This window comes from Urocampus carinirostris, chromosome 18 (genome assembly GCF_059441175.1).
Source record: "Urocampus carinirostris isolate Australia breed hairy pipefish chromosome 18, RoL_Ucar_1.0, whole genome shotgun sequence".
NCBI classification, from domain to species: Eukaryota; Metazoa; Chordata; class Actinopteri; order Syngnathiformes; family Syngnathidae; genus Urocampus; species Urocampus carinirostris.
In genome coordinates this window covers 18368947-18396720 of record NC_142366.1, presented here as the reverse complement: position 1 = coordinate 18396720, position 27774 = coordinate 18368947, and the positions used below count along the sequence as shown (strand labels likewise).

Sequence of the window (27774 nt, the reverse complement as noted above, 5' to 3'; positions counted from 1 at the left end):
CGCATGTTAGGTTAATTGGCCGGTCCAAATTGTCCCTAGGTGTGAATGAGTGAGCTAATTGTCTGTCCCTGTGTGCCCTGCAACTGGCTGGGAACAGGTTCAGGGTGTCCCCTGCCCACTGCCCGAAGATAGCTGGGATGGGCTCCAGCACCCCCGCGAACCAACTGAGGATAAGCGGGGCAGATAATGGATGGATGGATAAATGGTTTGCATTGTAGTTTACTTTACGTATTTACACTTTGACTTCATTTCTATCATATTGTGCAAAGGAAGGTGCCACAGCTCTGAGTTCAAATCCAGCTACCATCCTTCCTGTGCGGAGTTTGCATGTTCTACCCATGCTTACTTGGGTGTCCTCCCACTCTGGTTTCCTACCAAATTCCAAAAACATGCATGTCAGGTTAATTGGCCGGTCCAAATTGTCCCTAGGTGTGAATGCATGAGTGAATTGTCTCTCTCTTTGTGCCCTGTGACTGTCTGGAAACCAGTTCAGGGTGTCCCTTACCCACTGCCCGAAGATGGTTGGATGGGCTCCAGCACCCCTGCAATATTACTGAGGATAAGAAGTGCAGATGATGGATGGATGTGCAAACGGAAGGTATTTCAGCTGTCATGTTGACATGTTACAGTTTTAAGTGCAATATCCAGGGTCAAAGTGCATTATGTCACGATTTGTCAATTGCCCTCACCTGCGCTCACTCTTTAAGCTCCAACTGCCACTCCTCTAATTACCCCTCCTCCTATCCAAGCAGGTTATTCTCGTTCACTCCTTGTCAGTCCGTCAGCAAACCTCAGCACATGCAAGGCAAGCACTTTTTGACTCTGGCTCCCGGTCTGTTCCCAACCTGTTCCTGTATCCTGCTTGATTCCGTCCCGTTTCCTGTTCCGATCTCCGACCACGCTCTGTTCTCCCGTCCCGGCTACCCGACTTGTTCCGATCCACGATCACTCTTCGTTCTCCCGTCCCGGCTTCCCGACTTGCTTTCGATCCCCGACCACGCTTTGCTTGCGCGGGCTTCCTGCTCCTCCTGCCAAGCGAGCACCAGATCGCTGTCTTTTTCCTCTTGCCCTGACTTCCCCGATCCCTTGATAAAGCATTGTGTGATACGTTACGCATTTGGGTCGTCTCTTGTTCCGGTCGTGACACAATCATTTTAATGTAAATTTGTTGGTTTTATTTCCTTCCGCTACTGCAAGGTACAGTAAAACGTTTAACAATGTTGTATTTTGAACTTTTTACAAATATATTCATCTTTATTATCGCAATAAACACACATTTATCAGGGTTTTTTTTAACCATTAAAAAAATAAAAAAATAAAAGATTGATTTTTCTTTTACGTTTTATCACACATAAAGTTATATTATCATTTAAAAAATGTGTATATTATACTTGTGCAACCTAAAAATATATGAAAATCTAAATAATAATGATATTTAAAATGTAATTTTTCACATTGTATTACTAATTTCAAGATGGGTTTTTCGTATTTAATAAGTACTTTTTACAATTCAAAGGATTGTGAGCAAAAATGTGTGAGGACAGAAAATACATCTTTATATTCATAATCAAAATATGGATATTTTACTTAATTTAACGGGTCCCACTTTCAATTTTCTAACTAGATCGAAGTGCCCTCATATTCTTTTATTCATGTTTAGCGGCGCCTCAACAGTAATAAAGACAGCCAAAAGCCCATTCCAATATAGAGGCTATTACAATAAACCACAGCCAAAATAAATCAAAAATCAATATGCATGATTTAAGCAGACTGAGGGATTTTCTCAGCACATCAATAGGTTGTTAGCTTTTAACTTAATGATCTCGATGTGCGTTCTGAGTGATGGCTTCACGGACTTCATTTTCTCTCCTTGGCAGCAGTCTCCGCCCCGATATTTTCATGCAAAGTGGAGGAAATTCGGACTTGAGTACGTCTCTGTCTGTGTACGAGGTAATATAGTCATAAAACGGTCCCGCCATGAATCCAGCCTTCATAAATCTAATCCTGCAGCATTGACAAATTGATGAAGATGTCACAGAAAATGAGATAAAGTATGTTCCGGCCCAGCGGTAAGCGTAAGTTATTGTCGACGATTTTAAGGAGAAACTTTTAAAAGAACCTTCCTGGGGTGTTCTCTGAGGGAAGGATATATGTTGCGCGTCTTGAGCGGTAGGGAAATGAAGTTTCTAGAAGAGGAAATGCTTATGGTAGAAATAACTTGTTTGCAGATATGTGAAAGTGTGACCGTGCTGAGTGGTTTTCCGTGTTTGCGCTGTTTTTCTTGTATAACATGGTCGCATGAGTGCTCCTGTTTGTAGGAAATAAGTGAATGTGCAAGCTGGAATGTGCGTGGCAGGGAAAAAGGAACCTCACCGATTGGCAGCTTTGTCTTGGAGGGATTTCAAATCCCTCGTGGAGAGCGTCGAGGATTATCTGTAAAACTCTCCCCGTAAGAGCCACTTCTGCTAATAAAACATCCCCCGCGTCCTCTGTGTAATCAGTCGTGGGGATAAAAAGCCTCGGCGCTGCTTGTGTGGAACAAGGTTCGTCAAGAAGGTGCTTGGAGAATTGCCTCACATGATATATGTGTGTGTTAGAGGTAAGATCGGGCCTAAATAATTCAGCCAGACCCGACTCGAGTCACGGGTATATAAGCCCGAACCCGCCCAAACCAGACAGATTAACTTGATTACCAAAACCTGAAATAAACTCGAAGTTTTAATTTGCCGCCAAAGTCAACACGAAGCTTTACTCCGGCTTTGCGTACTTCAGCGTCGAACTGTGTGCTTCGGTTGAACAACGCCGCTTGGGGAATATTTGGGGTCCTTCAAATCAAGTGAACACTGTCATGAGCAGAATGGAGACAGAACCACTTGCATTGCTTTTCTCACAAGTTTTATTGGAGGAAAGAGAAAGGGCTGCGTCCACGATCCGATGTTCGCTGGACGCGGGAAGCAAGTCGCTCTGGTACTCGAGTTGTGCTCCGACCGCGGAACGGGATCTTCCATGGTGAGCGATGGCGGTGTCAGGGAGGGAAAAAGCGGGTCAGTAGCCGGGACAGGAGAGAAAAACGTGGTCGGAAGCGAGTTGTAGGCCAGAATAGGGGAGAAGATGTAGTTGGGGACAAAAAGGGGCCGAAAGCCGGGACGGGAGAGCAGACGTGATCAGGATCAAAAACGGGTCGAAGTCGGGAACAGACGGGAGAAAGAAACGGGACAGGTGGGAGTCAGGGTTGAAAAAGGCTTGCCTAGTGTTAACTGAGGTTCGCAGACAGACTGACAACAGGGGATTGACAGGACTGGGTTGAAGTAAGGACAGGGAGCCAATCAGAGCCCGCAGATGTTGGCGCCAAAAGAGCGGACGCAGGTGATTCCCATTGGTAATCATGACAAGCACTGCAAGTGCAGGGCCAAAATAAACGGTTATGCGCATTTTGGCGACGTGAAAGTGAAAGTGAGCAAATAGCCACTGAAAACAAAATTTGATTTTGCAGTTTACAAGCTGAAAATAGTGAAATATTTGGCCAAAAAGCAGAAAAAAACGTGTAATATATTGACAAGAAGCCAAAATGACTTCTGACGTGAGTGAGCTGGATGGAGGAAGCCGCGCGTCTTTTACCCCCAACACAGAGGAGGGAAATTTGTTCGGATTTAGTGATATTGAGATAAACTGAAAAGCGTATTCTTAATCTGAATCTGAATCACTTGAGTAAAAGTTGTGTAGATCCTCAACCAAGGGGAAAAAAACGACTAGAGATAAGCCCGGTTGGCCAGACTAAATGACTGACAAACATATAGGTTTCAAGTCAGGGGATGGAGTAATGCCATGCGGGATTAAGGGCTATACAAATAAACTCGACCAGACCTGCAAAAAAGAAAGCATAGGATGCTAGTTCATTATTGTAGCGTCATCTATATGACATTGAGCTAAACCACCAAAGAAGGACTGTGACCGCAGTGGACGTGTAATTGAGGCTTTAATTTCTTTCTCTGGACATTGAAAACTGCAAAAGTACAATACAATGCATGTGCCAATAAGTAATTAAAAATGAATAGCATACACTTTACATCTGTCTGAACTATTACAGAATATAGTTGTTTATATATCATATAAACACTTTTAGAAACTTACAAAATTGCTTTGTTAATCCTTCAACATGGATGAGGATGGATTGGACATGCATCAGTCCTGTCAGCCATTGATTGAGACTACACATTGTTCTGCTGGCAGAACTTGAAGTGACGAAGGGAAACCGGTGGTATTTTTTTTGTAACATTTCAACCTAAAGCTTAAATAAACACAAAATATGCATGTAGAACACTTTTTAATGAACTTATACCTGTTTTAGCCTATTGTTATATTTTCAACAACACCAACTTCTTCACTCAAATTACGGAGAGAAGACACCAATGGATTCTCAACGTGCAAGGAGAACAGGAGAGTACAACTAGAGTAAAACAATTGCCTTATCAGTTACAAAGTTATTTTGACAACTATTGTCATAATTGCCGTATTTGGAACACCTGTGGCAGCTTGATTGACGCCAACAGCCAAGACAAGCTGATTGGTGGCCACACCCTTCTTAAGCCCATGTCTCCAGTTCAAGCTTTGTCAGATCGTTGCGAGCTGTTGTGTTTCACTCAGTGAGCGTTCCCGTCCGACTCCGTACCTGTTAAAACCTGTTTCCTGCCTGAATCCCGTTTTTCGACCCATTTCCGAACCTGACTACGCCTGTTTTGCCTGCCGCCTGCCTACGACCACTATTACGAACTTGACATCGCCTCTGATCTCCAGCCCTGGTCAAACGACTTGCCATTCCCGCCTGTCTTCTTCCGACACGGAAGTGTCACTCCCGCCTTGCTCGTTCCCGCTCTCCGCCAGTCTTCGGATCAAGCAATCAAGCAAGCCTTACTCTCACTCTCTTTCAATAAAATCTGAGAAACGCATGCAATTGAGTCCTGTCTCCGTTCTGGTCTGTGACAACTATACCTCATTATTATCTGTTATTTTGACTATTATGCACTGTTTACATCATTGTCCCTATCGCCCAATAATGTTTCTGTTCTTTGATTCTACACCTTTTAGGGCGGATCTGCTTTGTGTAACAGAGGAGATTTAATAAAAAGATGAGTGTGGTTAGGCTCATTTGGAATTTCTTATCTGAATGTAGAGTACTGTCCTCTCCTGTTTTCCTTACAAGTTCAAAATCATTGATGTGTCTAAACTATAAACGAACAGATTGGAAGTCTGACATTGTGAGGGTTTTTTGTACATTCCACTCCTGTTCTCCTCAAAATTCATTGATATCTTCTCTCCTTATTTTGAGTTTCTACTACTAAATTATTAACTTATCACGGGTGCACCGTTGCATCCCAAGGACCACTCCAGCTCAGGGATTTTATTTACTTTATTTTTTCAGACGATAAGGCTCACTGGATTATAAAACGCACTTGAGTATCTGTGAACTTTATAATGCGGAAATTACGGTAAATATTTTCCAATGGAATTAGTGAAATCAAGACAAGGTGGTCTGGAAAATCAGGAAAAAATTGATCACATCTGTAAAGAACAGATGTTGATGCAGTTCGTGGAATTTCTGATGACGATCTATTTATCGATGGTTTTATTCAAAAAGGACCAGCGCATATTCTTCATCTTTAAGTTAAGGCAAGACAAATAAAACGCTTTATTTCCCACAATGCTTTTAGAAAGTTTGAGCACATTACCTTGATTTTAGTTAACCTGCATTGGCTCCCTGAAAGCTTAAGATGTGATTTTAAGGTTCTGTTGGGAGGATACCAAATCATGCATGGACGTGCCCCCTCATATCTTTTAGATTTAATTTTCCCCTATGTTCCAGTTCGGAGCCTTTGCTGTGAAAATACTGGTCTACTAGTGATCCCAAGAGCCAAGAAGATAACCGCAGGTTCGAGAGTGTTCTCCATTCGGGCCCCGATGTTGTGGAATGCTCTTCCCCCTGAGATTTGATCTTATACCTCAGTGTAACTGTTTAAATCTAGGCTTAACACACTTCTATTCTATTGCTTATGAATGACCTATATTTGATGTTGATGATATCTGTGTATTAATTGTTCTTGGAACATTCGTTGCAGCCTGGTCATCCTCATGAGGGGTTGTCAGGACTAGGATAGGAAGCAGAACCCACTCGCATAACGTTACTCACAGTTTATTGGGGAGAAGAAAAATGAGGGCACACTCAATCCGGAGATCGTTGGTCGCGGGAAGTAGATTGCTCTGAACGCGGAAGTGGTCAAAATGACAGATCGTGGCGAGAGCAAAACAGAAGCAAAAACACAGGAAAAAACTGAAACTCACAAGATTTGGCAAAAACAGAGGAAAAACACAGATTCCCAGGGCTTGGCGTGTCAAAAACGAGTTTCGCAGACGCTACGACGAAAGGTGACTCACGGGACAGCGTTAAGTAGTCCTAGGGAGCAATCTGTCAACGAGTTTCAGCTGGTGTCCATGGGTGGGGCCAATTGGGCGCCATGGCAACCGTGACAGCGGTCCCTTCTCAAGGTTTCTTCATATACCTCAGGTTGACGATTTGAGTTTTCCTTGCCCTCATGTAGGTTTTAGATCAGGGGATGGTGTAACAATAGTCTGTATTTTGCAATAATCTGTGGTCTGTGAAGCCCTTTGAGACTCCTTGTGATTAAGGGCTATACAATAAACAGGACTTGACTTGACTTTCTTGCTCTGACAATTATATGCTGAATAAATCTGTGTCTTCCCAAACACAAACCTCACTGCATGTAACTAGTTTGGAGAGACAAGTAGTTATCTGTCATTGTAATTCATATGGCGCTTGACACAAAATCAGTACCCACATATATTCACGTTAAGTTTTCCGTTTACCTGAAAATCCGGGTTAGGGTTGGGGTAGGGCAGCCAGGCCGAGCGCGAGTTCTCCTGGTACTTGAACGGTCCGTTGAAGACTTGTGATATGGCACTGAGATTGAAGGCACACACGGCGGATGCAGCGATGCTGTTTCTGGAAGTCGGGAAATGTGAAAGAACAAAAGGAGGATGAGATGGTAAAGGGGTTGATGGATGAGAAGATAGCAAAAAAACAAGCCCACCGAAGCCACAAACAAATTTAACATCTCTGCGAGCTAGTAGAATACATGAAACGCACCCCGTAAGGTCAACCCCTCTGTAAATGATGGCCGGCGATAGGTCGTAAATTCACCGACGGGACACAATTAAACCGCTTGGCTTGTCTGATTAACTACAGGCCTCTCTTCTGTGAAATACGGCTCCGACTTTTGCAGCTGTCTCTTTAGACATGTCCAAATGTCGTTCTGCGACAGTGCAGGAAAAGATCGAGAGGACAGTTTTCATTCTCTTGGCCCACGTAAATTAAAACCTGTCTTGGTTTTTTTATTAAAATTTCTATCTGCAAGTGTATTGTTTCCAATAGCTTGTGAAATACTTATTCCTCTTGCTTCCAAAATGTGGCTGTGTTTAATATTGGCCACCTGTAAAGGAGATTGCTCAGGCAGCCAGGGTTGTTTGTTATTTTGGCTATTATTGTTTAATGTATTTTGTTATTTTAAATATTTTGCACTTTTTAAAGTTGCTGTTCTTTGATTTCTGCTCTTTGTAACTAAAGAGGTTCAATAAGAAGAAAGGGCTCACTGGAGGAAATTCAGAACAGGGTGGAATTTTTGTATCATTAGGGGCTTTGAATAGTCCTATCCCATTCTCCTTGAAAGTTAAAAATTAAATGAGGTCTTTTCTTGAGTTTTTCCTCAACCTATCAGCGTAGAAAGCATTTCTGAGCATTCGTAAGCCACTGGAGTACCAGTAGAAACCTTTGAAAAATACTTAAGTATTGCAGCATGAATAATTCCTTGAAACCAAAACACTACAGATAACTTGATCACACGAGTGAGCAAACTGTAGCCTGGGGGCAACTTATGACACAAGTGTCAACGAGAAGATCACTCATTTATACTTTTATGTTGATCCTATTAAATTAAAAGACAATTCTTCAGAAAAGTAACATTTATTTTGTTTGTAGCTAAAGGTAACCCCAGCGACACAAGAATCACAGTACTTTACAGTCCTTCGTTCTGCCAACTGAACTATCGAAGGACTCTAAAACCATTGGATGAGTGCTTTGGCAAAATAGGAAAAAGTATGGTGGATGTAATGTTTTCCTCAGCAATCAACAAGAAGATCTTTGGAGTTCCAGATGCATCATTCATGTGTAGTCATATGTTGATCTTATTTGATTGAAAGGCCACTAAAACTGACTCCTTTGAATCTGAATTGAACCAGTGACTTAAGGACCACAGCGCTTGATTCTAGAGTCCTCCGTTCTGCCAACTGAGCTATCGAAAGGCATATCCCTTTATGTATAAGTGTTTTGGCTCAAAGGAACAAGTGAGGTGAACGTACTGTTATTCTGGAAAGAAGGACAAGATCTTTGGAGTTCAACATGCATCACTCATGTGTAGTTATACGTTGATCTTATTGGATTAAAAGCCCATTCTTCCCTGACTTAATATTTCAGTTGTACATCGCTTAAAGAAACTCCTTCGAGCCGGAATTGAACCAGCGACCTAAGGATGACAATGCTTGACTCTACAGTCCTCCGCTCTGCGAACTGAGCTATCGAAGGGCATATAGACTGATTGATGAGTGTTTTGGTACAAAGGAATAAGTTAGGTGAACGTAATGGTATTCTATCGAGATTGACAAGAAGATCTTTGGAGTTCAACATGCATCACTCATGTGGTTATACATTGATCTTATTAGATTGAAAGGCCGTTCTTCAGAGAACTAATATTTCATTTGTATATCATCAAAAGTGACTCCTTCGAATCGGAATTGAAACATTCACCTAAGGATCACAGTGCTTGACTCTACAGTCCTCCGCTCTGCCAACTGAGCTATCGAAGGACACATGGCACTGTGTTTGAGTGTTTTGTCACAAATTAAAAAGTCAGGTGAACGTACTGTTATTTTGGAGAGAAGGACAAGATCTTCAGAGTTCAACATGCATCACTCATGTGGTTATACGTTGATCTTATTAGATTGAAAGGCTATTCTTCAGAGAACTAATATTTCAGTTGTATATCACTAAAAGTGACTCCTTCAAACCGGAATTGAACCAGTAACCTAAGGATCACTGTACTTGACTCTATAGTCCTCCGCTCTGCCAACTGAGCTATCGAAGGGCACATGGTCTGGTGTATGAGTGTTTTGGCACAAAGGAAAAAGTGAGGTGAACGTACTGTTATTATGGAGCGAAGGCCAAGATCTTTGGAGTTCAACATGCATCACTCATGTGTAGTTATACGTTGATCTTATTAGATTAAAAGGCTATTCTTCAGAGAACTAATATTTCAGTTGTACATCACTAAAAGTGACTCCTTCGAACCGGAATTGAACCAGGGACCTAAGGATCACAGTGCTTGACTCTACAGACCTCCGCTCTGCCAACTGAGCTATCGAAGGACACATGGCACTGTGTTTGAGTGTTTTGTCACAAATTAAGAAGTCAGGTGAACGTACTGTTATTTTGGAGAGAAGGACAAGATCTTTAGAGTTCAACATGCATCACTCATGTTTAGTTATACGTTGATCTTATTAGATTGAAAGGATATTCTTCAGAGAACTAATATTTCAGTTGTATATCACTAAAAGCGACTCCTTCGAACCGGAATTGAACCAGTGACCTAAGGATCACAGCGCTTGACTCTACAGTCCTCCGCTCTGCCAACTGAGCTATCGAAGGGCATATGACACTGTGTTTGAGTGTTTTGTCACAAATTAAGAAGTCAGGTGAACGTACTGTTATTCTGGAGAGAAGGACAAGAAGATCTTTGGAGTTCAACATGCATCACTTATGTGTAGTTATACGCTGATCTTATTAGATTAAAAGGCTATTCTTCAGAGAACTAATATTTCAGTTGTACATCACTAAAAGTGACTCCTTCGAACCGGAATTGAACCAGTGACCTAAGGATCACAGTGCTTGACTCTACAGTCCTCCGCTCTGCCAACTGAGCTATCGAAGGGCACATGGCTTGGTATATGAGTGTTTTGGCACAAAGGAACAAGTGAGGTGAACGTACTGTTATTCTGGAGAGAAGGACAAGAAGATCTTTGGAGTTCAACATGCATCACTTATGTGTAGTTATACGTTGATCTTATTAGATTGAAAGGCTATTCTTCAGAGAACTAATATTTCAATTGTATATTACTAAAAGAGACTCCGTCGAACCGGAATTGAACCAGTGACCTAAGGATCACAGTGCTTGTCTCTACAGTCCTCCGCTCTGCCAACTGAGCTATCGAAGGGCACATGGTTTGGTATATGAGTGTTTTGGCACAAAGGAACAAGTGAGGTGAACGTACTGTTATTATGGAGAGAAGGCCAAGATCTTTGGAGTTCAACATGCATCACTCATGTGTAGTTATACGTTGATCTTATTAGATTAAAAGGCTATTCTTCAGAGAACTAATATTTCAGTTGTACATCACTAAATGTGACTCCTTCGAACCGGAATTGAACCAGGGACCTAAGGATCACAGTGCTTGACTCTACAGTCCTCCGCTCTGCCAACTGAGCTATCGAAGGACACATGGCACTGTGTTTGAGTGTTTTGTCACAAATTAAGAAGTCAGGTGAACGTACTGTTATTTTGGAGAGAAGGACAAGATCTTTAGAGTTCAACATGCATCACTCATGTGGTTATACGTTGATCTTATTAGATTGAAAGGCTATTCTTCAGAGAACTAATATTTCAGTTGTATATCACTAAATGCGACTCCTTCGAACCGGAATTGAACCAGTGACCTAAGGATCACAGTGCTTGACTCTACAGTCCTCCGCTCTGCCAACTGAGCTATCGAAGGGCACATGGCTTGGTGTATGAGTGTTTTGGCACAAAGGAACAAGTGAGGTGAACGTACTGTTATTCTGGAGAGAAGGACAAGAAGATCTTTGGAGTTCAACATGCATCACTTATGTGTAGTTATACGTTGATCTTATTAGATTGAAAGGCTATTCTTCAGAAAACTAATATTTCAATTGTATATTACTAAAAGAGACTCCTTCAAACCGGAATTGAACCAGTGACCTAAGGATCACAGTGCTTGCCTCTACAATCCTCCGCTCTGCCAACTGAGCTATCGAAGGGCACATGGTTTGGTGTATGAGTGTTTTGGCACAAAGGAACAAGTGAGGTGAACGTACTGTTATTATGGAGAGAAGGCCAAGATCTTTGGAGTTCAACATGCATCACTCATGTGTAGTTATACGTTGATCTTATTAGATTGAAAGGCTATTCTTCAGAAAACTAATATTTCAATTGTATATTACTAAAAGAGACTCCTTCGAACCGGAATTGAACCAGTGACCTAAGGATCACAGTGCTTGCCTCTACAGTCCTCCGCTCTGCCAAATGAGCTATCCAAGGACACATGGCACTGTGTTTGAGTGTTTTGTCACAAATTAAGAAGTCAGGTGAACGTACTGTTATTTTGGAGAGAAGGACAAGATCTTTAGAGTTCAACATGCATCACTCATGTTTAGTTATACGTTGATCTTATTAGATTGAAAGGCTATTCTTCAGAAAACTAATATTTCAATTGTATATTACTAAAACAGACTCCTTCGAACCGGAATTGAACCAGTGACCTAAGGATCACAGTGCTTGCCTCTACAGTCCTCCGCTCTGCCAACTGAGCTATCGAAGGGCACATGGCACTGTGTTTGAGTGTTTTGTCACAAATTAAGAAGTCAGGTGAACGTACTGTTATTTTGGAGAGAAGGACAAGATCTTTAGAGTTCAACATGCATCACTCATGTGGTTATACGTTGATCTTATTAGATTGAAAGGCTATTCTTCAGAGAACTAATATTTCAGTTGTATATCACTAAAAGCGACTCCTTCGAACCGGAATTGAACCAGTGACCTAAGGATCACTGTACTTGACTCTACAGTCCTCCGCTCTGCCAACTGAGCTATCGAAGGGCACATGGTTTGGTGTATGAGTGTTTTGGCACAAAGGAACAAGTGAGGTGAACGTACTGTTATTATGGAGAGAAGGCCAAGATCTTTGGAGTTCAACATGCATCACTCATGTGTAGTTATACGTTGATCTTATTAGATTAAAAGGCTATTCTTCAGAGAACTAATATTTCAGTTGTACATCACTAAATGTGACTCCTTCGAACCGGAATTGAACCAGGGACCTAAGGATCACAGTGCTTGACTCTACAGTCCTCCGCTCTGCCAACTGAGCTATCGAAGGACACATGGCACTGTGTTTGAGTGTTTTGTCACAAATTAAGAAGTCAGGTGAACGTACTGTTATTTTGGAGAGAAGGACAAGATCTTTAGAGTTCAACATGCATCACTCATGTGGTTATACGTTGATCTTATTAGATTGAAAGGCTATTCTTCAGAGAACTAATATTTCAGTTGTATATCACTAAATGCGACTCCTTCGAACCGGAATTGAACCAGTGACCTAAGGATCACAGTGCTTGACTCTACAGTCCTCCGCTCTGCCAACTGAGCTATCGAAGGGCACATGGCTTGGTGTATGAGTGTTTTGGCACAAAGGAACAAGTGAGGTGAACGTACTGTTATTCTGGAGAGAAGGACAAGAAGATCTTTGGAGTTCAACATGCATCACTTATGTGTAGTTATACGTTGATCTTATTAGATTGAAAGGCTATTCTTCAGAAAACTAATATTTCAATTGTATATTACTAAAAGAGACTCCTTCAAACCGGAATTGAACCAGTGACCTAAGGATCACAGTGCTTGCCTCTACAATCCTCCGCTCTGCCAACTGAGCTATCGAAGGGCACATGGTTTGGTGTATGAGTGTTTTGGCACAAAGGAACAAGTGAGGTGAACGTACTGTTATTATGGAGAGAAGGCCAAGATCTTTGGAGTTCAACATGCATCACTCATGTGTAGTTATACGTTGATCTTATTAGATTGAAAGGCTATTCTTCAGAAAACTAATATTTCAATTGTATATTACTAAAAGAGACTCCTTCGAACCGGAATTGAACCAGTGACCTAAGGATCACAGTGCTTGCCTCTACAGTCCTCCGCTCTGCCAAATGAGCTATCCAAGGACACATGGCACTGTGTTTGAGTGTTTTGTCACAAATTAAGAAGTCAGGTGAACGTACTGTTATTTTGGAGAGAAGGACAAGATCTTTAGAGTTCAACATGCATCACTCATGTTTAGTTATACGTTGATCTTATTAGATTGAAAGGCTATTCTTCAGAAAACTAATATTTCAATTGTATATTACTAAAACAGACTCCTTCGAACCGGAATTGAACCAGTGACCTAAGGATCACAGTGCTTGCCTCTACAGTCCTCCGCTCTGCCAACTGAGCTATCGAAGGGCACATGGCACTGTGTTTGAGTGTTTTGTCACAAATTAAGAAGTCAGGTGAACGTACTGTTATTTTGGAGAGAAGGACAAGATCTTTAGAGTTCAACATGCATCACTCATGTGGTTATACGTTGATCTTATTAGATTGAAAGGCTATTCTTCAGAGAACTAATATTTCAGTTGTATATCACTAAAAGCGACTCCTTCGAACCGGAATTGAACCAGTGACCTAAGGATCACTGTACTTGACTCTACAGTCCTCCGCTCTGCCAACTGAGCTATCGAAGGGCACATGGTTTGGTGTATGAGTGTTTTGGCACAAAGGAACAAGTGAGGTGAACGTACTGTTATTTTGGAGAGAAGGCCAAGATCTTTGGAGTTCAACATGCATCACTCATGTGTAGTTATACGCTGATCTTATTAGATTAAAAGGCTATTCTTCAGAGAACTAATATTTCAGTTGTACATCACTAAAAGTGACTCCTTCGAACCGGAATTGAACCAGTGACCTAAGGATCACAGTGCTTGACTCTACAGTCCTCCGCTCTGCCAACTGAGCTATCGAAGGGCACATGGTTTGGTGTATGAGTGTTTTGGCACAAAGGAACAAGTGTGGTGAACGTACTGTTATTCTGGAGAGAAGGACAAGAAGATCTTTGGAGTTCAACATGCATCACTTATGTGTAGTTATACGTTGATCTTATTAGATTGAAAGGCTATTCTTCAGAGAACTAATATTTCAATTGTATATTACTAAAAGAGACTCCTTCGAACCGGAATTGAACCAGTGACCTAAGGATGACAATGCTTGACTCTACAGTCCTCCGCTCTGCCAACTGAGCTATCGAAGGGCACATGACACTGTGTTTGAGTGTTTTGTCACAAATTAAGAAGTCAGGTGAACGTACTGTTATTTTGGAGAGAAGGACAAGATCTTCAGAGTTCAACATGCATCACTCATGTGGTTATACGTTGATCTTATTAGATTGAAAGGCTATTCTTCAGAGAACTAATATTTCAGTTGTATATCACTAAAAGCGACTCCTTCGAACCGGAATTGAACCAGTGACCTAAGGATCACTGTACTTGACTCTACAGTCCTCCACTCTGCCAACTGAGCTATCGAAGGGCACATGGTTTGGTATATGAGTGTTTTGGCACAAAGGAACAAGTGAGGTGAACGTACTGTTATTATGGAGAGAAGGCCAAGATCTTTGGAGTTCAACATGCATCACTCATGTGTAGTTATACGTTGATCTTATTAGATTGAAAGGCTATTCTTCAAAGAACTAATATTTCAGTTGTATATCACTAAAAATGACTCCTTCGATCCGAAATTGAACCAGTGACCTAAGGATCACAGTGCTTGACTCTACAGTCCTCCGCTCTGCCAACTGAGCTATCGAAGGTCACATTGGTTCAAATATGAGTGTTTTGGCACAAAGGAAGAAGTTAGGTGAACATACTGTTATTCTGAAGAGAAGGACAAGATCATCTTTGGAGCTCAACATGCATCACTCATGTGGTTATACGTTGATCTTATTAGATTAAAAGGCTATTCTTCAGAGAACTAACATTTCAGTTGTACATCACTAAAAGTAACTCCTTCGAGCCGGAATAGAACCAGCGATCTAAGGATTTCAGTGCTTGACTCTACAGTCCTCCGCTCTACCAACTGAACTATCGAAAGGCACAAACTCTAATTGATGAGTGTTCTGACATAAAGGAAGAAGTCTGATGAACATGTTTATCTATAGAAAATAACAAGAAGATTTTTGGAGTTCTACATCCATCACTCAGTATGATTTTGCAGCACCACCTTTATCTTCCTGGCCACGGACTTCATCTGAGTCTTACAAATTGCCACCGGAATGCCCTTCCACTCATCCATGACAATATTACTGAGTTGGGGGATATTGGAGATCTTATGCTTCTTCACCTTCCACTTGAGGATGCCCCAAAGATGTTCTATTGGATCTACATCTGGAGATATGCTTGGCCAGTTCATCTCCTTTACCCAAAACTCCTTAAGAAAAGCCTTGGTCATTTTAGAAGTGTATTTGGAGTCATTGTCAGGCTTGAACATTGTCCTGGGACCGTTTCAGGAGGGAGGGGATCATCCTCTGCTCCAGTAGTCCACAGTACATTCTTAAGTTTGTATTTCCCTGAATTAAATGTATCTCCCCAATCCCAGTTGCACACATGCAAACCAAAACCATGATGTTCGCAACACCATGCTTGACTTTAGACACAACACAAACATGTTTGTACTCCTCACCTGGTTGCCGTCACACATACTGTCCACCATCTGAGTCAAATAAATTAATCTTTGTCTCATCAGACCAGAGGACTTCTTTCCAAGAAGCCATGGCCTTTGTTCACATACTTCTGTTCATTGTGTCTAATTGATGTTTCTTCAGTCATGTTCCATAAAATATTATAGTCTCTGCAGAAATGTAAGGGGCTTTCTCACTTTTGTGACATACTGTATGAAAGTGGCCTGGGGCTGGTGTGAAAAACAACGGATATGTGCCGTTCAGAGAGACTTTACCCGATCGGATACTGGTTGCCTTTGTGCAAAAAAGTAAAATTTTCCCGGAGTGTAAACAAAGCCATTTAGTATGTGTAGGTTAGATTCTCGTTCCTTTGTTCCCTTACGTGAGAGAGAGATATTTTTTTTTTAACGAAACATCAGTGACACAAAACAAAAAAAAAACAGGCGACTACTCCTGCCTGTGCAAACTACAACGATTTTAAATAAGCATACGGCCCCAAATGCCTGGTTCCCTCTCTGCAAATTCACACAAACCACCCCACCCCCTCAAAAAATACTCTCCTCGGATCTACACAAATCACAAAGGTCACCTATTTAGACTTTAAAATGGCTAATACTGACTAAAAGTGAGAGATTTTCAGGCCAGAGTACTAGATAAAAGGGATTTATATTTCCAATTGCAATGGGATGTTGGTAGATGGCAGCACTGCGGCTGAGTGTGGGGTTTGCATGTTCTCCCCATTCTCCCTGTGTGGGAAACCGCCTCAAAGCGTGCCGCCACCAGCTTTTGGGATCACTCTTAGTCTGGACTCTACCCTTCGACCTGTTCGGCTTGGGTAACCCTGCCAGGAGTACGAGACTCCCGCCGACATAGCTCTAGGGGTCATTGAGACGCGCAAAGTGCCCCACCACGATAAGGTGGTGATCCGTCGGGGCACTCTGCTTTCCTCACATTTCAAAAACATGCATGTCAGGATAATTGGTGACTTGAAATTGTCCCTAGGTATGAATGAGCGTGGTTGTAGGTCGCAGTGTGCCCTGTAGTTCGGGGTGTCCCCTGCCCACTGCCCGAAGACGGCTGGGATGGGCTCCAGCACCCTCGCGGCCCCACTGGTGCAGAAAATGGATTGATTTATGTAGGTGTAACTTACACATTGGTCGTAAAGATGCCGTAAAGAAGCTCCAGCTCAGGCAGGTAGAAGGTTCCTTGCAACTCGTTGTAGTTAAAGGGGATCTCTCCAGGCCGCGAGCAGTTGAGTCGGGCTTTCATGAAAGTCGTCCACGTGTCCTCCAGAAGGAAGCGTCCACCAATATCGTTCTTGCAAACTCGTCCGGCACGGGAAAAGACGGTACGTCCGCAGTCGTGCTCCACCGCGTACTCCCGGAAGAAGAAGTACGTGAAGTTGCCAATGTCGTAGGACGACACGAAGTTTGGTTCTGTCACGAAAGAGAAAAAAATGCTGAGAAAACTGTTAAATAGATTTGCTCAGCCCGCCGAAAAAGCAATCGGGATTAATAACGACAGCCCGCGTTATTAATGACGTCGCGTTTCGATGGTAAGACTCATTTTTCACTCTTAAAGGTTGTGATGAGAAATGGCCGGAAAAGGTGAAACGTAATAGTTTTCACCCTGTCAGAAAACGCGTAACCCAGGCAACCAGGTTCATCTTTTATGTATGACACTATTAGATATTAACCGCTCGCTTTATTCTTCTTAGCGGTGATTTAATTTATCTTTAAATGAAAAGTGTGGTAACACCTTTCTCCCAATTCGACCTTCTCGTTTTCACCTTTAGAGGGTGAAGCACAGGGAGGTAAAAATTTCCCCGGTGTAAAAGTAGTTTTCCTAATGATAGCCAGGTAACAAACTAGTTTTTCTAACATCATGTCAGGCATTTCAAACATACATACAGCCTGCCATGAATTTCAGAGTACATTATGTCGATAAAAGAGGATCTCTCGTCTATCAGAAGTTATGATTTTTTTCTGAATTAATGCAAACTAAATATTTTTTTTCAGCCACTAGAGAGGGGGTGTTGAGTTTATGTAGTGTGATGAGTTAGTTCAGGTGTAAAACTGTATTCACTTAACTGTTAAAATAAACCTGTTAACACATTCAATGCCAAACATGAAACATTTTTCCCTTATTGTTTGTGAATAATCGTGTTTAAAAACGATCCCTTGTCATCAATGATTATAATATTCTGCGTAATTTACTATTCTAATTTAGACTGAATAATAAAGCATACATATATATATATATATATATATATATATATATATATATATGAGAGAGAGAGAGAGCAAGAGAGAGAGAGAGAGAGAGAGAGAGAGAGAGAGAGAGAGAGAGAGAGAGAGAGAGAGAGAGAGAGAGAGATGGAAGAAGTGAGACAAAAGACCGGCGCGGAAAAACAGGAAGCCAGAGGCAGACGAGATCGATACCAGATACACGAGCAGATACAGGACAGATGGAATCGAAACCGGACAGGGCGAGCTAGACGGGATCAATACCGGATGCCCGCCTGGTGGTGATATGAAGGAAAAGGACGATTTGGAGATGAGTAAGCGGACCAGCGTTTGACCTGAAGCATGTGAACGCCTGCATGGACCAGCTGGCAGAGATGGGAAGCTGCGTCGTGGCCGTCATAGACTTTCTGGACTACTTTACAGGCTGGGGCGTCGCTGCTGTCATGCACTTTCCGGACAAATTTTCAACATGTTACCTAGTGTTTACTATGCTTGTGTATAGTAATGCTAATTGTGATTCACCCTGGTCATCCTGGAAGGGGGATTACCACTTGTGAGGTCCTTTCTCAAGGTTTCTCTTTTTCCTCACGCTGAGGTTTTGAGTTTTCCCTTGCCCGCATGTTGGTTTAAGATCAGGTAATTGTGTAATTGTAATCCTGTGCAGTCCTTTGAGACATTTTTGTGATTAAGGGCTATATAAATAAATGTGACTTGACTTGACTTGACCTGGCGCAAGATATCAGACAGGATGAGACAGGCGGAATCCATACCGGAACCTGGGGACTGGAGCAAGATATCAGACAGAGCGAGATAGACGGGATCGATACCAGATACTGGAGTCTGGAGTCAGATATCAGACAGGACGAGACAGACGGGATTGATAGCGGATACTGGAGACTGGCGCAAGATATCAGACAGGATGAGACAGGCGGGATCAATACCGGATACTGGAGCAAGATATCAGACAGGACGAGATGGAGGGGATCGATACCAGATACGCAAGCCGATACTGGACAGATGGGATCAGTACCGAAAAGGACGGGACAGGCAGGATCGATACTGGGCAGGATACACAAGCAGGATACCGGACAGAGTCAAAATACACGTCTTGCGGGTGCAGAAGTTTGTTGATGGACTGACCAAGGGTGAGTGAGAGCACTGAGCTTAAATAGGAGGGAAGCCAATCAGGCATCAAGCCGCAGCTGGCGCCAAACGGGTGGGGCCAATTGAGGACGATGGGCAACCGTGACATATACATACATGCATAGGCGCTAAATAAAAAGAAATAATATTTGAGACAGTCCTAGCTGTATACCCTGTTTTTGGGAAAGATTGTAAATATTTATTTACCATGAAATGGATGTAACAAATATGATTAAAAAATAGGTTAAATAGAACATAACCTGAATTATTAAAAAAAAGATTATAAATAAAGCAAAAATATAGAGATTTTCTATTAGTTACTATTAGTTAGGGCCACTGTATAATATTTGATAACTAGATGTTGCTGTATTGTCTAGTGCAACTGAAAACGAGTGATATAAAGCATAAGAAGGATTCCAAATTAGGTAGACTCAAAGTGACAAAAACGCACAATTTTTCTTCTCATTTTTTTGTTTTGATTTTGTGGGGGGTACCCTTAGTAGCAAGAGTTCTTGACTTGTCTTATTTTAAAACTAAGCACATAAATATGATGGTTCAATTATTATTTTTTTAATGGATGGTGTTTTCTTTCCACTAGAAGGTGGTTAAATAATCCACAATGTCCCTTCACGCATCGAAATCATAAAGAGATTTTGTCCTCGGTCTTCAGTTTCTTCTTCAGAATCCACATCGATTATTATTCATGACAGTCTGTCTTCCCGCTACACACCTATTGTAAAATTATTATCACACCAAAAATGTGCAGACACACTGTGATTTAAATCTAAAATCACGTTGAGGCTCCAGAAAACTCACTCAGTATTGTTTGCTGACAAGTTGGAAAATAGATTGCATCGGCAGGAGGTACGTTTGTAAAACATTGTAAAAGTTGTTCGTGGTGACGTAAAAAACATCAATAAAAGTACAGAAATATCAGCTCAAAATGGAGTCGGCAGTGGCTCAGGAGGTAGAGCGCTCGTCTTGGGATCAAGAGATCGCAGTTCGAATCCCAGCTCCTCCGTGTTACATGTTGAAGTGTCCTTGGGTAAGACACTGAACCCCTAATCCCCCCAATAAGCAGGTTAGCGCCTTACATGGCTGCACGGCCGCTATTGGGAAATGTGAAGCACACTGTAAAGTGCTTTGGGAAGTCTTGACTTGAAAAGCGCTGTATAAAATGCAGATCATTTCATTTCATTTCACTTTTTAAACCGGGGGTCTCTAGCCGTTTTCAAGGTGGGAGCTACTGTTCCCCACTAATTAGAGCAAAGGGCACCCAGTTGGAAATACATTACTAAAATAGTAACTTAGCTAGTTGGCTTCCTTATTTGGACAGTTTGATAGTTATCTAAAATGGTAAACAGGTAAAAAACTAAAAGGGTGCTTGATAGCTGGTGAAAAGAGTTAAAAGCCATCCAAACAACCGAATCGAAAGCTAAAAACAAAGCTCGATAGCTAGCTGGAAAGGAGGCGAACATTTTGCTTAATAACTGGCCATAAAGGACCGCACATGAGGTAATCCCCCTTCCAGGATGACCAGGCTGCAATGGATGTTGCAATAACAAATAATGCACAGATATTGTAAACATGAAATATAGGTCATTCACAGGCTATAGAATATAGTGTGTTTTGAGCCTAGATTTAAACAGTTCCACTGAGGTTGCAGATAGAATCTGAGTGGGCCGACTTTTCAAGGATCTGCGGGGAACCCTGTTATGACTCACACTTCTCCATCTGGGGCATACGTGGAGCCGGTCACAGTAAATTCCTTCAAGTAGCAATTTTTACCATCAGAGAGGTCAATAATACACATCCTGCATACGGACATATGATAGTTAATAAAATGGCTGCTCTCTGAAATATTTTAACAGTCAATAAGGTCAAAAATGTGACACTCCAATAAATAATGAATACATACAATCTTGTTCTGTTGGCAGACAATTGTTCTCATTTTACACCAGATTAAAAAGTGCACCTTCCCAAAACTGTATCACGTTTTGTATAGTTACACAGGGTAACATTTAGTGCAGCTTGGTCATCCTGGAAGGGGGGGAGTCCAGCTTAAGTGTGGCCCCTTCACAGGGTTTCCTATTTTCCCTATGCTGAGGATTCTGAGGTTCCTTGTGAAGGATTTTATATATTTGACTATAAAGGATTTTATACGATCGAGTACAAATTGTCAAGAACCAGGACGGAATCTCGGACCCAATTGCGTTTGTTTCAAAGGAATCTTTATCAGAGAGAGTTGTCGGAACTGGCTTTGGACGCCGGCGTTTGTCGGTCATCAGCCGCTTCGGACGGAATGGCAGTTCCGTGACAGGTAGGTGGAATCGGTACAGCTTAGCAGGCAGGTCGATGGCCAGGGCGGGAGAGCAGGTCGAAAACGTGGAACGGAAACAGGTCAAAAACAGAAGGCAGGCAGGAATCAAGCAAGAGTAGTCTTTGGTACTTAGTAATCCGGCGAAACACTCAGGAATACAGAAGTACAGTCTGACGTCCTACTGTGGACGCTGCCCGCTACAGAGGAGAACGTCAGCCAATCAGAGAGCGCGCCAAACGATTGCCCCCAGGTGACTTCACGACAGGTGACATCATGACGCAAATTACATTTAATGCAAAAGATATTCACTGGCTGGGCTGTGGTGCGAGGTTAGGACACCCTAGTAGAAAATGTTGTTTACAGGAATGGCGGGAACGGGACAAAGGGCTGATAAGATAATCCGCACATCCAGACGCAGAGGGGCCCTGATGACGTAGAAAACGCTCGGTGTTGTTTTGAACATTCCACACATCGCGGCGAGGTGGTGGACCCCACGTTGGGCTTCGTTGGCGGGCCCATGGGAGGAGTTGGCACGCCATTGTGCGGGGAGATTATGGCCAATGAGAAGAGAGCTAAAGGACTTGAGAAAAAGGCACAGACGCCAACGACGCTAATTCGGGCATTTTCGATGGAGTACACTTAGTTAAATTGTTAATGAAATTAAATCTGCCCCCGTGTGGAAATGTCGGCTTTCTTGTTCATCTTTTCCCTAAAGAAACGAGCGTGCATAAATTGTTGGGTGAATGTAGCTTGTGTTTGGTTAATGGAGTCAGATAACTAATTCGAACAATTTGGTAAACTGTACATTTTGATCTTTAATTCCAAACACTTGCCTGCATGTGGGTTTCGGATCAGGGGATGGTGTCATTGTGCCCTGAGCAGTTTTTTGGGACATTTTGTGATTAAGGACTGTACAAATAAAAGTGACTTCACTTGAATTAGTTCTAGCCCTTATAGCTTTGGAGAAAAAATGATTGTCCTCAAGCTTTTTCATCCGAACGTTTGCAAAACAGCTCAAGAAACCCATATTTAACCGGCATTGTCGATTTAATTGCGTCTTTTATGGTCTATTCCAGGGGTAGGGAACCTATGGCCTGGGAGCCATATATGGCTCTTTTCATGAGTACATATGGCTCCGAAATAAAATGTAACTATTGCACATCTCTCTGTGGCGTTCCAAAGTCAAGTGATTTCATCCCGATTTTGGTCCATACAAAGCCGAAGCAACTTCATGCAGAAGTTCGATAAGAATCCATTTAAACTGATAAATAAAAACGCTGGCAAAGGACTTTGATTGGGTGAGCAGTACAGGTGGGCACAGCGCAAGGCACTTCCTTCTCTCTCTCTCGCTCAGTGCAGTCTACACCCAAAGTGAATATGACGATATACTTATCGTTTGCAGTAATTTGTGACATTTTTACAAAAGAACTTTGCATGCACATTGTTTTGAAACCGTTATTAAGGACAAATATCATGGAAAAAAATTGCCTCAACACTCTTAACTTGTAAATGGCATATTTACATTGATTTGGGACAAAGGATTTAGCATTATCATCATTTCATACATTTGATTAAATCATCAAATGACACATAGTGAAATAAAATGTGCTGAAGAATTAGCTTTTGTCTAGAGAGCGTGTTTGGCAGTTTTTTCAATTTTGTCTGAAAATATATGATGTGGCTCTCTCAATTTCTTTTTAAAACATTTTTTGCTTCCATGGCTCTTTGGGTCAAATAGACCCCGGGTCTATCCGATTAGCCCATACAAATGTTCTCCTTTCCAATAATTATACCAGCCTACCGTTAAGCCACTTGGAGTTATATTGGGCAGTTCGTAGCGGTGGTAGGCCACCCAGGCTGCGGTAAATGGCAGGATCTCGCCCGGAAAAGTCCATTGCCGTGGCGGCATAAAGCTCGCCACTGGACGTGATGAGCGCCGTGGAGTTGTGCAGAGGGTTGTAGGGACACCGAGCCATTCCACTTATCTGATCGTGGATCTCGGTCAGATTCGTGAGCTGGCAAGAAAAAAAAAAGGTGGGTGAGCGAGTGGAAAATTGTACACAAGCAATCAATGATTTGAGAGACAAGAAGGGTGTCACAGTCTTGTTCCACGGACAGACTGAGGAGATCATTTCTTCCTCATGCCATGAAGCTCTTTAACTCCACCCGGGGGAGTAAAAGCCCACATTAAACCCCAACCCTACATTTGCAGATTACCCTATTTCTATTACAGTTTCTATTTTCCGTAGCACTATTTAAATACTCTCAACACGTAATATTGGGTATTTTGTATTGTATATCTTTATTTTTTAAAAAAAATTTTTCAACACAAGGACACTGCTGGAAGTGTGAATTTCCCTACAGGGATGAATAAAGTATCTATCTATCTATCTATCTATCTATCTATCTATCTATCTATCTATCTATCTATCTATCTATCTATCTATCTATCTATCTATCTATCTATCTATCTATCTATCTATCTATCTATCTATCTATCTATCTATCTATCTATCTATCTATCTATCTATCTATCTATCTATCTATCTATCTATCTATCTATCTATCTATCTATCTATCTATCTATCTATCTGTCTGTCTGTCTGTCTGTCTGTCTGTCTGTCTGTCTGTCTATCTATTTTCCAGACTATAAGGCGCACTGGGTTACAAGGCTCACCCCCAAAAATAATTATCAGCCAAATTTTTTTCATATATGTCACACTGGACTATAAGGCGCATGGAATTAACACAACAGTAAAAGCTACTGAATTGATTTGTCTAAAAATGTTTCGTATTGCATACACCCACGGTGTATATAGTAGCGCAATCGATCATCAGTTGAAAAATGACGCCAACCTGTATCGTAACAGTAACCAGGTAGCAGCGGTTTGAAACACCCTTTTTTACTGTGCCAGAAATAAATGTTAGAGAATGGAGAAAACAAAGTTGCCCAGAAAGATGTAAACAAAAGCCAAAAAGCACGACGAGGGATATAACTCTTTGGTGTATCTTGTCACGGTTGCCATGGTGCCCAATTGGCCCGTCCCGTGTGGTACCAGCTGCGGCTCATTGACCGATTGGCTTTCTGTCTAATTAAGCTCAGTGCTCTCATTCTTCCTTTGTCAATCCGTCAACGAACTTCTTCCCCACAAGACGTGGGTTTCGACTCAGTCCTGTTCCTGTTGGTATTTCCTGTCCGGTATTGATCCTGTTTATTTTGTCCTGTTTAATTTCGGTTTCCAGTTTTGTTATTGTCTATTTTTGTCCTGTTTATTATTTTCTCCAGTTTTCGTTCCCGTCTTGTTTGTCCTGTTTTATTTCAATATCCTATTTCATTATCTATCCTGTCTGTCCCGTCCTGTCCGTTATCGACCCCATCTGTCCGATACCAATTTGGTCAATTGGTATCGATCTCGTCGGCCTCTGGCTTCCTATCATTTCACGCCAGACTGCTGCCTAACATGCATGATTCCCCATTTCCCGTAAAATAAAAACTTGTGTGAGTAACGTGGGTCCTTATCCTGTTTTTGTTCATGACAGTACCTGATAACTAAGACTATAGTTTTATTTATCTTTCAGGACACATATCTGTTTTCTCTATTTAGTAACATTTGTTTCTGGCACTGTAAACATAGTGTAATAATAAGATAAAATCTACTGCCCTTTTAATGTCATCTGTATCACTGGTGGTCTAGTAGTTGAAATATTCGCATCCTCACTACCACAATCCAGGTTCTAGTCAGCAATGCATTTCGAATGAACAACCATTGCACAAATACGGTTGCATACCTTCAAAGCGAGTAAAATTTTTGTCCAGTTTGATGTTTTTATACTCCAGATAAAAAGGTAATTATGTTTTAACACAAACACCCTGGGGGAACAGAAACCAAAAGAGGCAATGTACTTGCAAATGAGACACAATTCTTTGTTATTTCTAAAAAAAATGGATCTGTTGAGAAAGCTGGCAGGGAAATATAATACACGCTATCAAAGGGCAACATTAAAACAGAAACCAGCGAGCTCTCCTAATGTTTTGTTTTCTGCTGCCAGTATGCAAATGAAACAGACAAAAAAGAATCATTGCATTAGTTTGGTTCACATAGCACAAACAGGCGCCAAAGCTTGAAAAGAAAACATAATCACGGGTGCAGCTTTGGACTCATTAGCAGAATAAACCACAAGGATGAAGCGGCTGCCAAGTTCAATGATATCATAAAATATGTGATCAATTTCAAAGCTCCTTACAAGATCTTAGCTTCAGTGTTTCTTGTTTGCTTTTCAGCTGTTTGTCTGTTGAAAGCATCGATATCGAGCAATTTTTGAAGTGTAACGTCCCGAACTGAATCACGTTTCCAGCTTGATCCTGATTTAAAGGGACATTATGGAATATTGGAACACTAGATGTTGTGTTGAGTGGTGTAACCAAAATCGAGTGATATGAAGAACAGGGAAAATACAGACTATGGAAATTCAAAGTGATCAAACTGTGATGTTTTTTCCCCCCGTTTTTTGCACAACAGGTTTTGGTTTTTTGAGGGTACCTTTAGCAGCAAGATTCAAGTCAATTATGTCAGTTTCCTCTAGATGAGGATCATGTTATGTAAAATAAATGCAATTTTCTGGACCTAAAAGTATTAAAAAAAAAATCATGTTTTTCTTATTCAACTCAATAATGTTTTATGTTCTTAATTATGTTTTTCTTACCACTAAGAGGCGCTAAATAATACACAATGTCATTTATTCCTCATTTGAAAACGACAGCTGCATACGGGCTGCCAAGCTTTTTAATCCGGCACATCGATTATGGTAAAAATATAACATTAACATATACACTGCAGATCAAAATTAGAGAATTTACGAAAAATTTAATAATTCTCAAAAAATTCCATCTTCATTGCTCAAACGTTTAAGAATATTGTGTTATGCGTATTGTCATGATTGCTGATTCGGGGCACCTGCGAATGCCCCGTTGGCGCCAACAGCACTGAGCGCTGGTTGGTTCATGGACTCTTTTTAAACCGCCGGCTTCCAAGAGGAAGCTGTCAGACTGTCTGCGAACCTACGCTTTTGCTAGGCAAGCACCGTACCCTTTGACAATCTCCTGCTGTTTTCTCCTGCCTGTTACATGTTGCCGACCTGTTTCTGGACCCGTTTCTGCCCTTCTCTTCCATCCAGGCCATCGATCCTGTTTTACCCTGTTTCCTGCCTAATACTTGTTGCCGCCCGGCAGTAGCTCAGGAGGTAGAGCGCTCGTCTGGGGATCATGAGATCGCAGGTTCGAATCCCGGCTCCTCCATGTTGCATGTCAAAGTGTCCTTGGGTTAGACACTGAACCCCTAATGCCCCCAATAAGCAGGTTAGTGCCTTACATGGCTGCATGGCTGCTATTGGGAAATGTGAAGCACAATGTAAAGCGCTTTGGGGAGTCATTGACTTGAAAAGCGCTATATAAATGCAGATCATTTCATTTCATTTTCTGGACTCATTACCGCCCTCGCTCCCCTGTCCCGGCTATCGACCAGCTTTCCTGCCTCCCGCGACTATCCTCGCTCGACACGGAAGAGCCGCTTCCGCGTTCCTGCCATCAGCTACCCGTTTCCGACAATCATCGGATCCTGGAAGCAAGCACTGCTTTCTTTCTCAATAAAACCGAGTAAAACTAACGTTATTGGGTCCTGTCTCAGTTTCTGGCATGTGACATCTAAACCATGCTACTACAACATCTTTTCTCAAACTGGATAAGGCATTTCAATAAAAAAAATGTATTCTGCCAAAAATGCACTGATCTAAATTAAAGAACACTTTCAGGTGCCTCCCCACTTAGTGGTGCTAATCTAGGACATGGTGTCAACCCCTCTTAACTGGCATTCTAACTGCCAGTTTCATTGACTTTGCAAGATAGCAGGCCATTCTGAAGTGACAAAAAGCCTCCGACAACAGGTTGTCCAGATGAAAACGGAAGGGAATCTGTGATTTCAAGAATTTTTCATCTTAACAAAGCTACAAACTCATTCAAAACACCCACAAAGACTACCCCTCCAAGGAAGACACATGCAAGCGTGGACAGGTCACTGCAGAGGGTGTCAATGAGTAAACGTTTCCACACTGCAGCTGTAATTAGTTGCCAGTTCAGTGCTGAACATGGTAAGGATCTGTCTCGCCAAATAGTGTGTCACTGTTTAAGAGCATTTGGACTGACTCTACAGAAACCAAACCTCTCATTAGCAGAAAAGAATAAAAAAAGTGACCTGAGCTTTGCTGAGGAGCATGTGTGGACGGAGGAGAATTGGTTCAGAGTTCACTTTAACAATGAAAGCTAATATAATGTATTAGGGTCTAATGGGAAGGATTATGTTCGGCCAAACATTGGAGAAAGACTAAACC

The 27774-nt window shown here is 41.8% G+C and overlaps 1 protein-coding gene and 23 non-coding genes across 26 annotated transcripts in view; all 24 read right to left on the bottom strand.

Annotated features, from left to right (window-relative positions):
- The window catches only part of sema5a (sema domain, seven thrombospondin repeats (type 1 and type 1-like), transmembrane domain (TM) and short cytoplasmic domain, (semaphorin) 5A), a 319777-nt gene that overhangs the window by 107159 nt on the left and 184844 nt on the right, over nt 1–27774 (bottom strand). For all 3 annotated transcript variants that reach the window (XR_015847651.1, XM_088322448.1, XM_088322449.1), the window contains 3 exons: nt 23192–23405; nt 16832–17117; nt 6880–7015 (listed from right to left, as the gene is read on the bottom strand). Coding sequence is in view for 2 of the 3 variants with exons in the window: in XM_088322448.1 (XP_088178574.1) it covers nt 6880–7015; nt 16832–17117; nt 23192–23405 (636 nt within the window). In the remaining variant the exon portion in view is untranslated. The remainder of the gene's footprint in view (nt 1–6879; nt 7016–16831; nt 17118–23191; nt 23406–27774) is intronic.
- Nucleotides 8564–8650, bottom strand: trnay-gua (transfer RNA tyrosine (anticodon GUA)). The gene is given in 2 exon segments: nt 8564–8599; nt 8614–8650. It is a non-coding gene; the product is annotated as a tRNA-Tyr (tRNA).
- Nucleotides 9123–9209, bottom strand: trnay-aua (transfer RNA tyrosine (anticodon AUA)). Its single transcript is given in 2 exon segments — nt 9123–9158; nt 9173–9209. It is a non-coding gene; the product is annotated as a tRNA-Tyr (tRNA).
- On the bottom strand, nt 9403–9489 carry trnay-gua (transfer RNA tyrosine (anticodon GUA)). Its single transcript is given in 2 exon segments — nt 9403–9438; nt 9453–9489. It is a non-coding gene; the product is annotated as a tRNA-Tyr (tRNA).
- On the bottom strand, nt 9683–9769 carry trnay-gua (transfer RNA tyrosine (anticodon GUA)). Its single transcript is given in 2 exon segments — nt 9683–9718; nt 9733–9769. It is a non-coding gene; the product is annotated as a tRNA-Tyr (tRNA).
- Nucleotides 9966–10052, bottom strand: trnay-gua (transfer RNA tyrosine (anticodon GUA)). Its single transcript is given in 2 exon segments — nt 9966–10001; nt 10016–10052. It is a non-coding gene; the product is annotated as a tRNA-Tyr (tRNA).
- trnay-gua (transfer RNA tyrosine (anticodon GUA)) lies at nt 10249–10335 on the bottom strand. Its single transcript is given in 2 exon segments — nt 10249–10284; nt 10299–10335. It is a non-coding gene; the product is annotated as a tRNA-Tyr (tRNA).
- On the bottom strand, nt 10529–10615 carry trnay-gua (transfer RNA tyrosine (anticodon GUA)). Its single transcript is given in 2 exon segments — nt 10529–10564; nt 10579–10615. It is a non-coding gene; the product is annotated as a tRNA-Tyr (tRNA).
- Nucleotides 10807–10893, bottom strand: trnay-gua (transfer RNA tyrosine (anticodon GUA)). Its single transcript is given in 2 exon segments — nt 10807–10842; nt 10857–10893. It is a non-coding gene; the product is annotated as a tRNA-Tyr (tRNA).
- On the bottom strand, nt 11090–11176 carry trnay-gua (transfer RNA tyrosine (anticodon GUA)). Its single transcript is given in 2 exon segments — nt 11090–11125; nt 11140–11176. It is a non-coding gene; the product is annotated as a tRNA-Tyr (tRNA).
- trnay-gua (transfer RNA tyrosine (anticodon GUA)) lies at nt 11370–11456 on the bottom strand. Its single transcript is given in 2 exon segments — nt 11370–11405; nt 11420–11456. It is a non-coding gene; the product is annotated as a tRNA-Tyr (tRNA).
- trnay-gua (transfer RNA tyrosine (anticodon GUA)) lies at nt 11650–11736 on the bottom strand. Its single transcript is given in 2 exon segments — nt 11650–11685; nt 11700–11736. It is a non-coding gene; the product is annotated as a tRNA-Tyr (tRNA).
- Nucleotides 11928–12014, bottom strand: trnay-gua (transfer RNA tyrosine (anticodon GUA)). Its single transcript is given in 2 exon segments — nt 11928–11963; nt 11978–12014. It is a non-coding gene; the product is annotated as a tRNA-Tyr (tRNA).
- trnay-gua (transfer RNA tyrosine (anticodon GUA)) lies at nt 12208–12294 on the bottom strand. Its single transcript is given in 2 exon segments — nt 12208–12243; nt 12258–12294. It is a non-coding gene; the product is annotated as a tRNA-Tyr (tRNA).
- On the bottom strand, nt 12486–12572 carry trnay-gua (transfer RNA tyrosine (anticodon GUA)). The gene is given in 2 exon segments: nt 12486–12521; nt 12536–12572. It is a non-coding gene; the product is annotated as a tRNA-Tyr (tRNA).
- On the bottom strand, nt 12769–12855 carry trnay-gua (transfer RNA tyrosine (anticodon GUA)). Its single transcript is given in 2 exon segments — nt 12769–12804; nt 12819–12855. It is a non-coding gene; the product is annotated as a tRNA-Tyr (tRNA).
- On the bottom strand, nt 13049–13135 carry trnay-gua (transfer RNA tyrosine (anticodon GUA)). The gene is given in 2 exon segments: nt 13049–13084; nt 13099–13135. It is a non-coding gene; the product is annotated as a tRNA-Tyr (tRNA).
- trnay-gua (transfer RNA tyrosine (anticodon GUA)) lies at nt 13329–13415 on the bottom strand. The gene is given in 2 exon segments: nt 13329–13364; nt 13379–13415. It is a non-coding gene; the product is annotated as a tRNA-Tyr (tRNA).
- trnay-gua (transfer RNA tyrosine (anticodon GUA)) lies at nt 13607–13693 on the bottom strand. Its single transcript is given in 2 exon segments — nt 13607–13642; nt 13657–13693. It is a non-coding gene; the product is annotated as a tRNA-Tyr (tRNA).
- Nucleotides 13887–13973, bottom strand: trnay-gua (transfer RNA tyrosine (anticodon GUA)). The gene is given in 2 exon segments: nt 13887–13922; nt 13937–13973. It is a non-coding gene; the product is annotated as a tRNA-Tyr (tRNA).
- On the bottom strand, nt 14170–14256 carry trnay-gua (transfer RNA tyrosine (anticodon GUA)). The gene is given in 2 exon segments: nt 14170–14205; nt 14220–14256. It is a non-coding gene; the product is annotated as a tRNA-Tyr (tRNA).
- Nucleotides 14448–14534, bottom strand: trnay-gua (transfer RNA tyrosine (anticodon GUA)). The gene is given in 2 exon segments: nt 14448–14483; nt 14498–14534. It is a non-coding gene; the product is annotated as a tRNA-Tyr (tRNA).
- On the bottom strand, nt 14728–14814 carry trnay-gua (transfer RNA tyrosine (anticodon GUA)). The gene is given in 2 exon segments: nt 14728–14763; nt 14778–14814. It is a non-coding gene; the product is annotated as a tRNA-Tyr (tRNA).
- trnay-gua (transfer RNA tyrosine (anticodon GUA)) lies at nt 15009–15095 on the bottom strand. The gene is given in 2 exon segments: nt 15009–15044; nt 15059–15095. It is a non-coding gene; the product is annotated as a tRNA-Tyr (tRNA).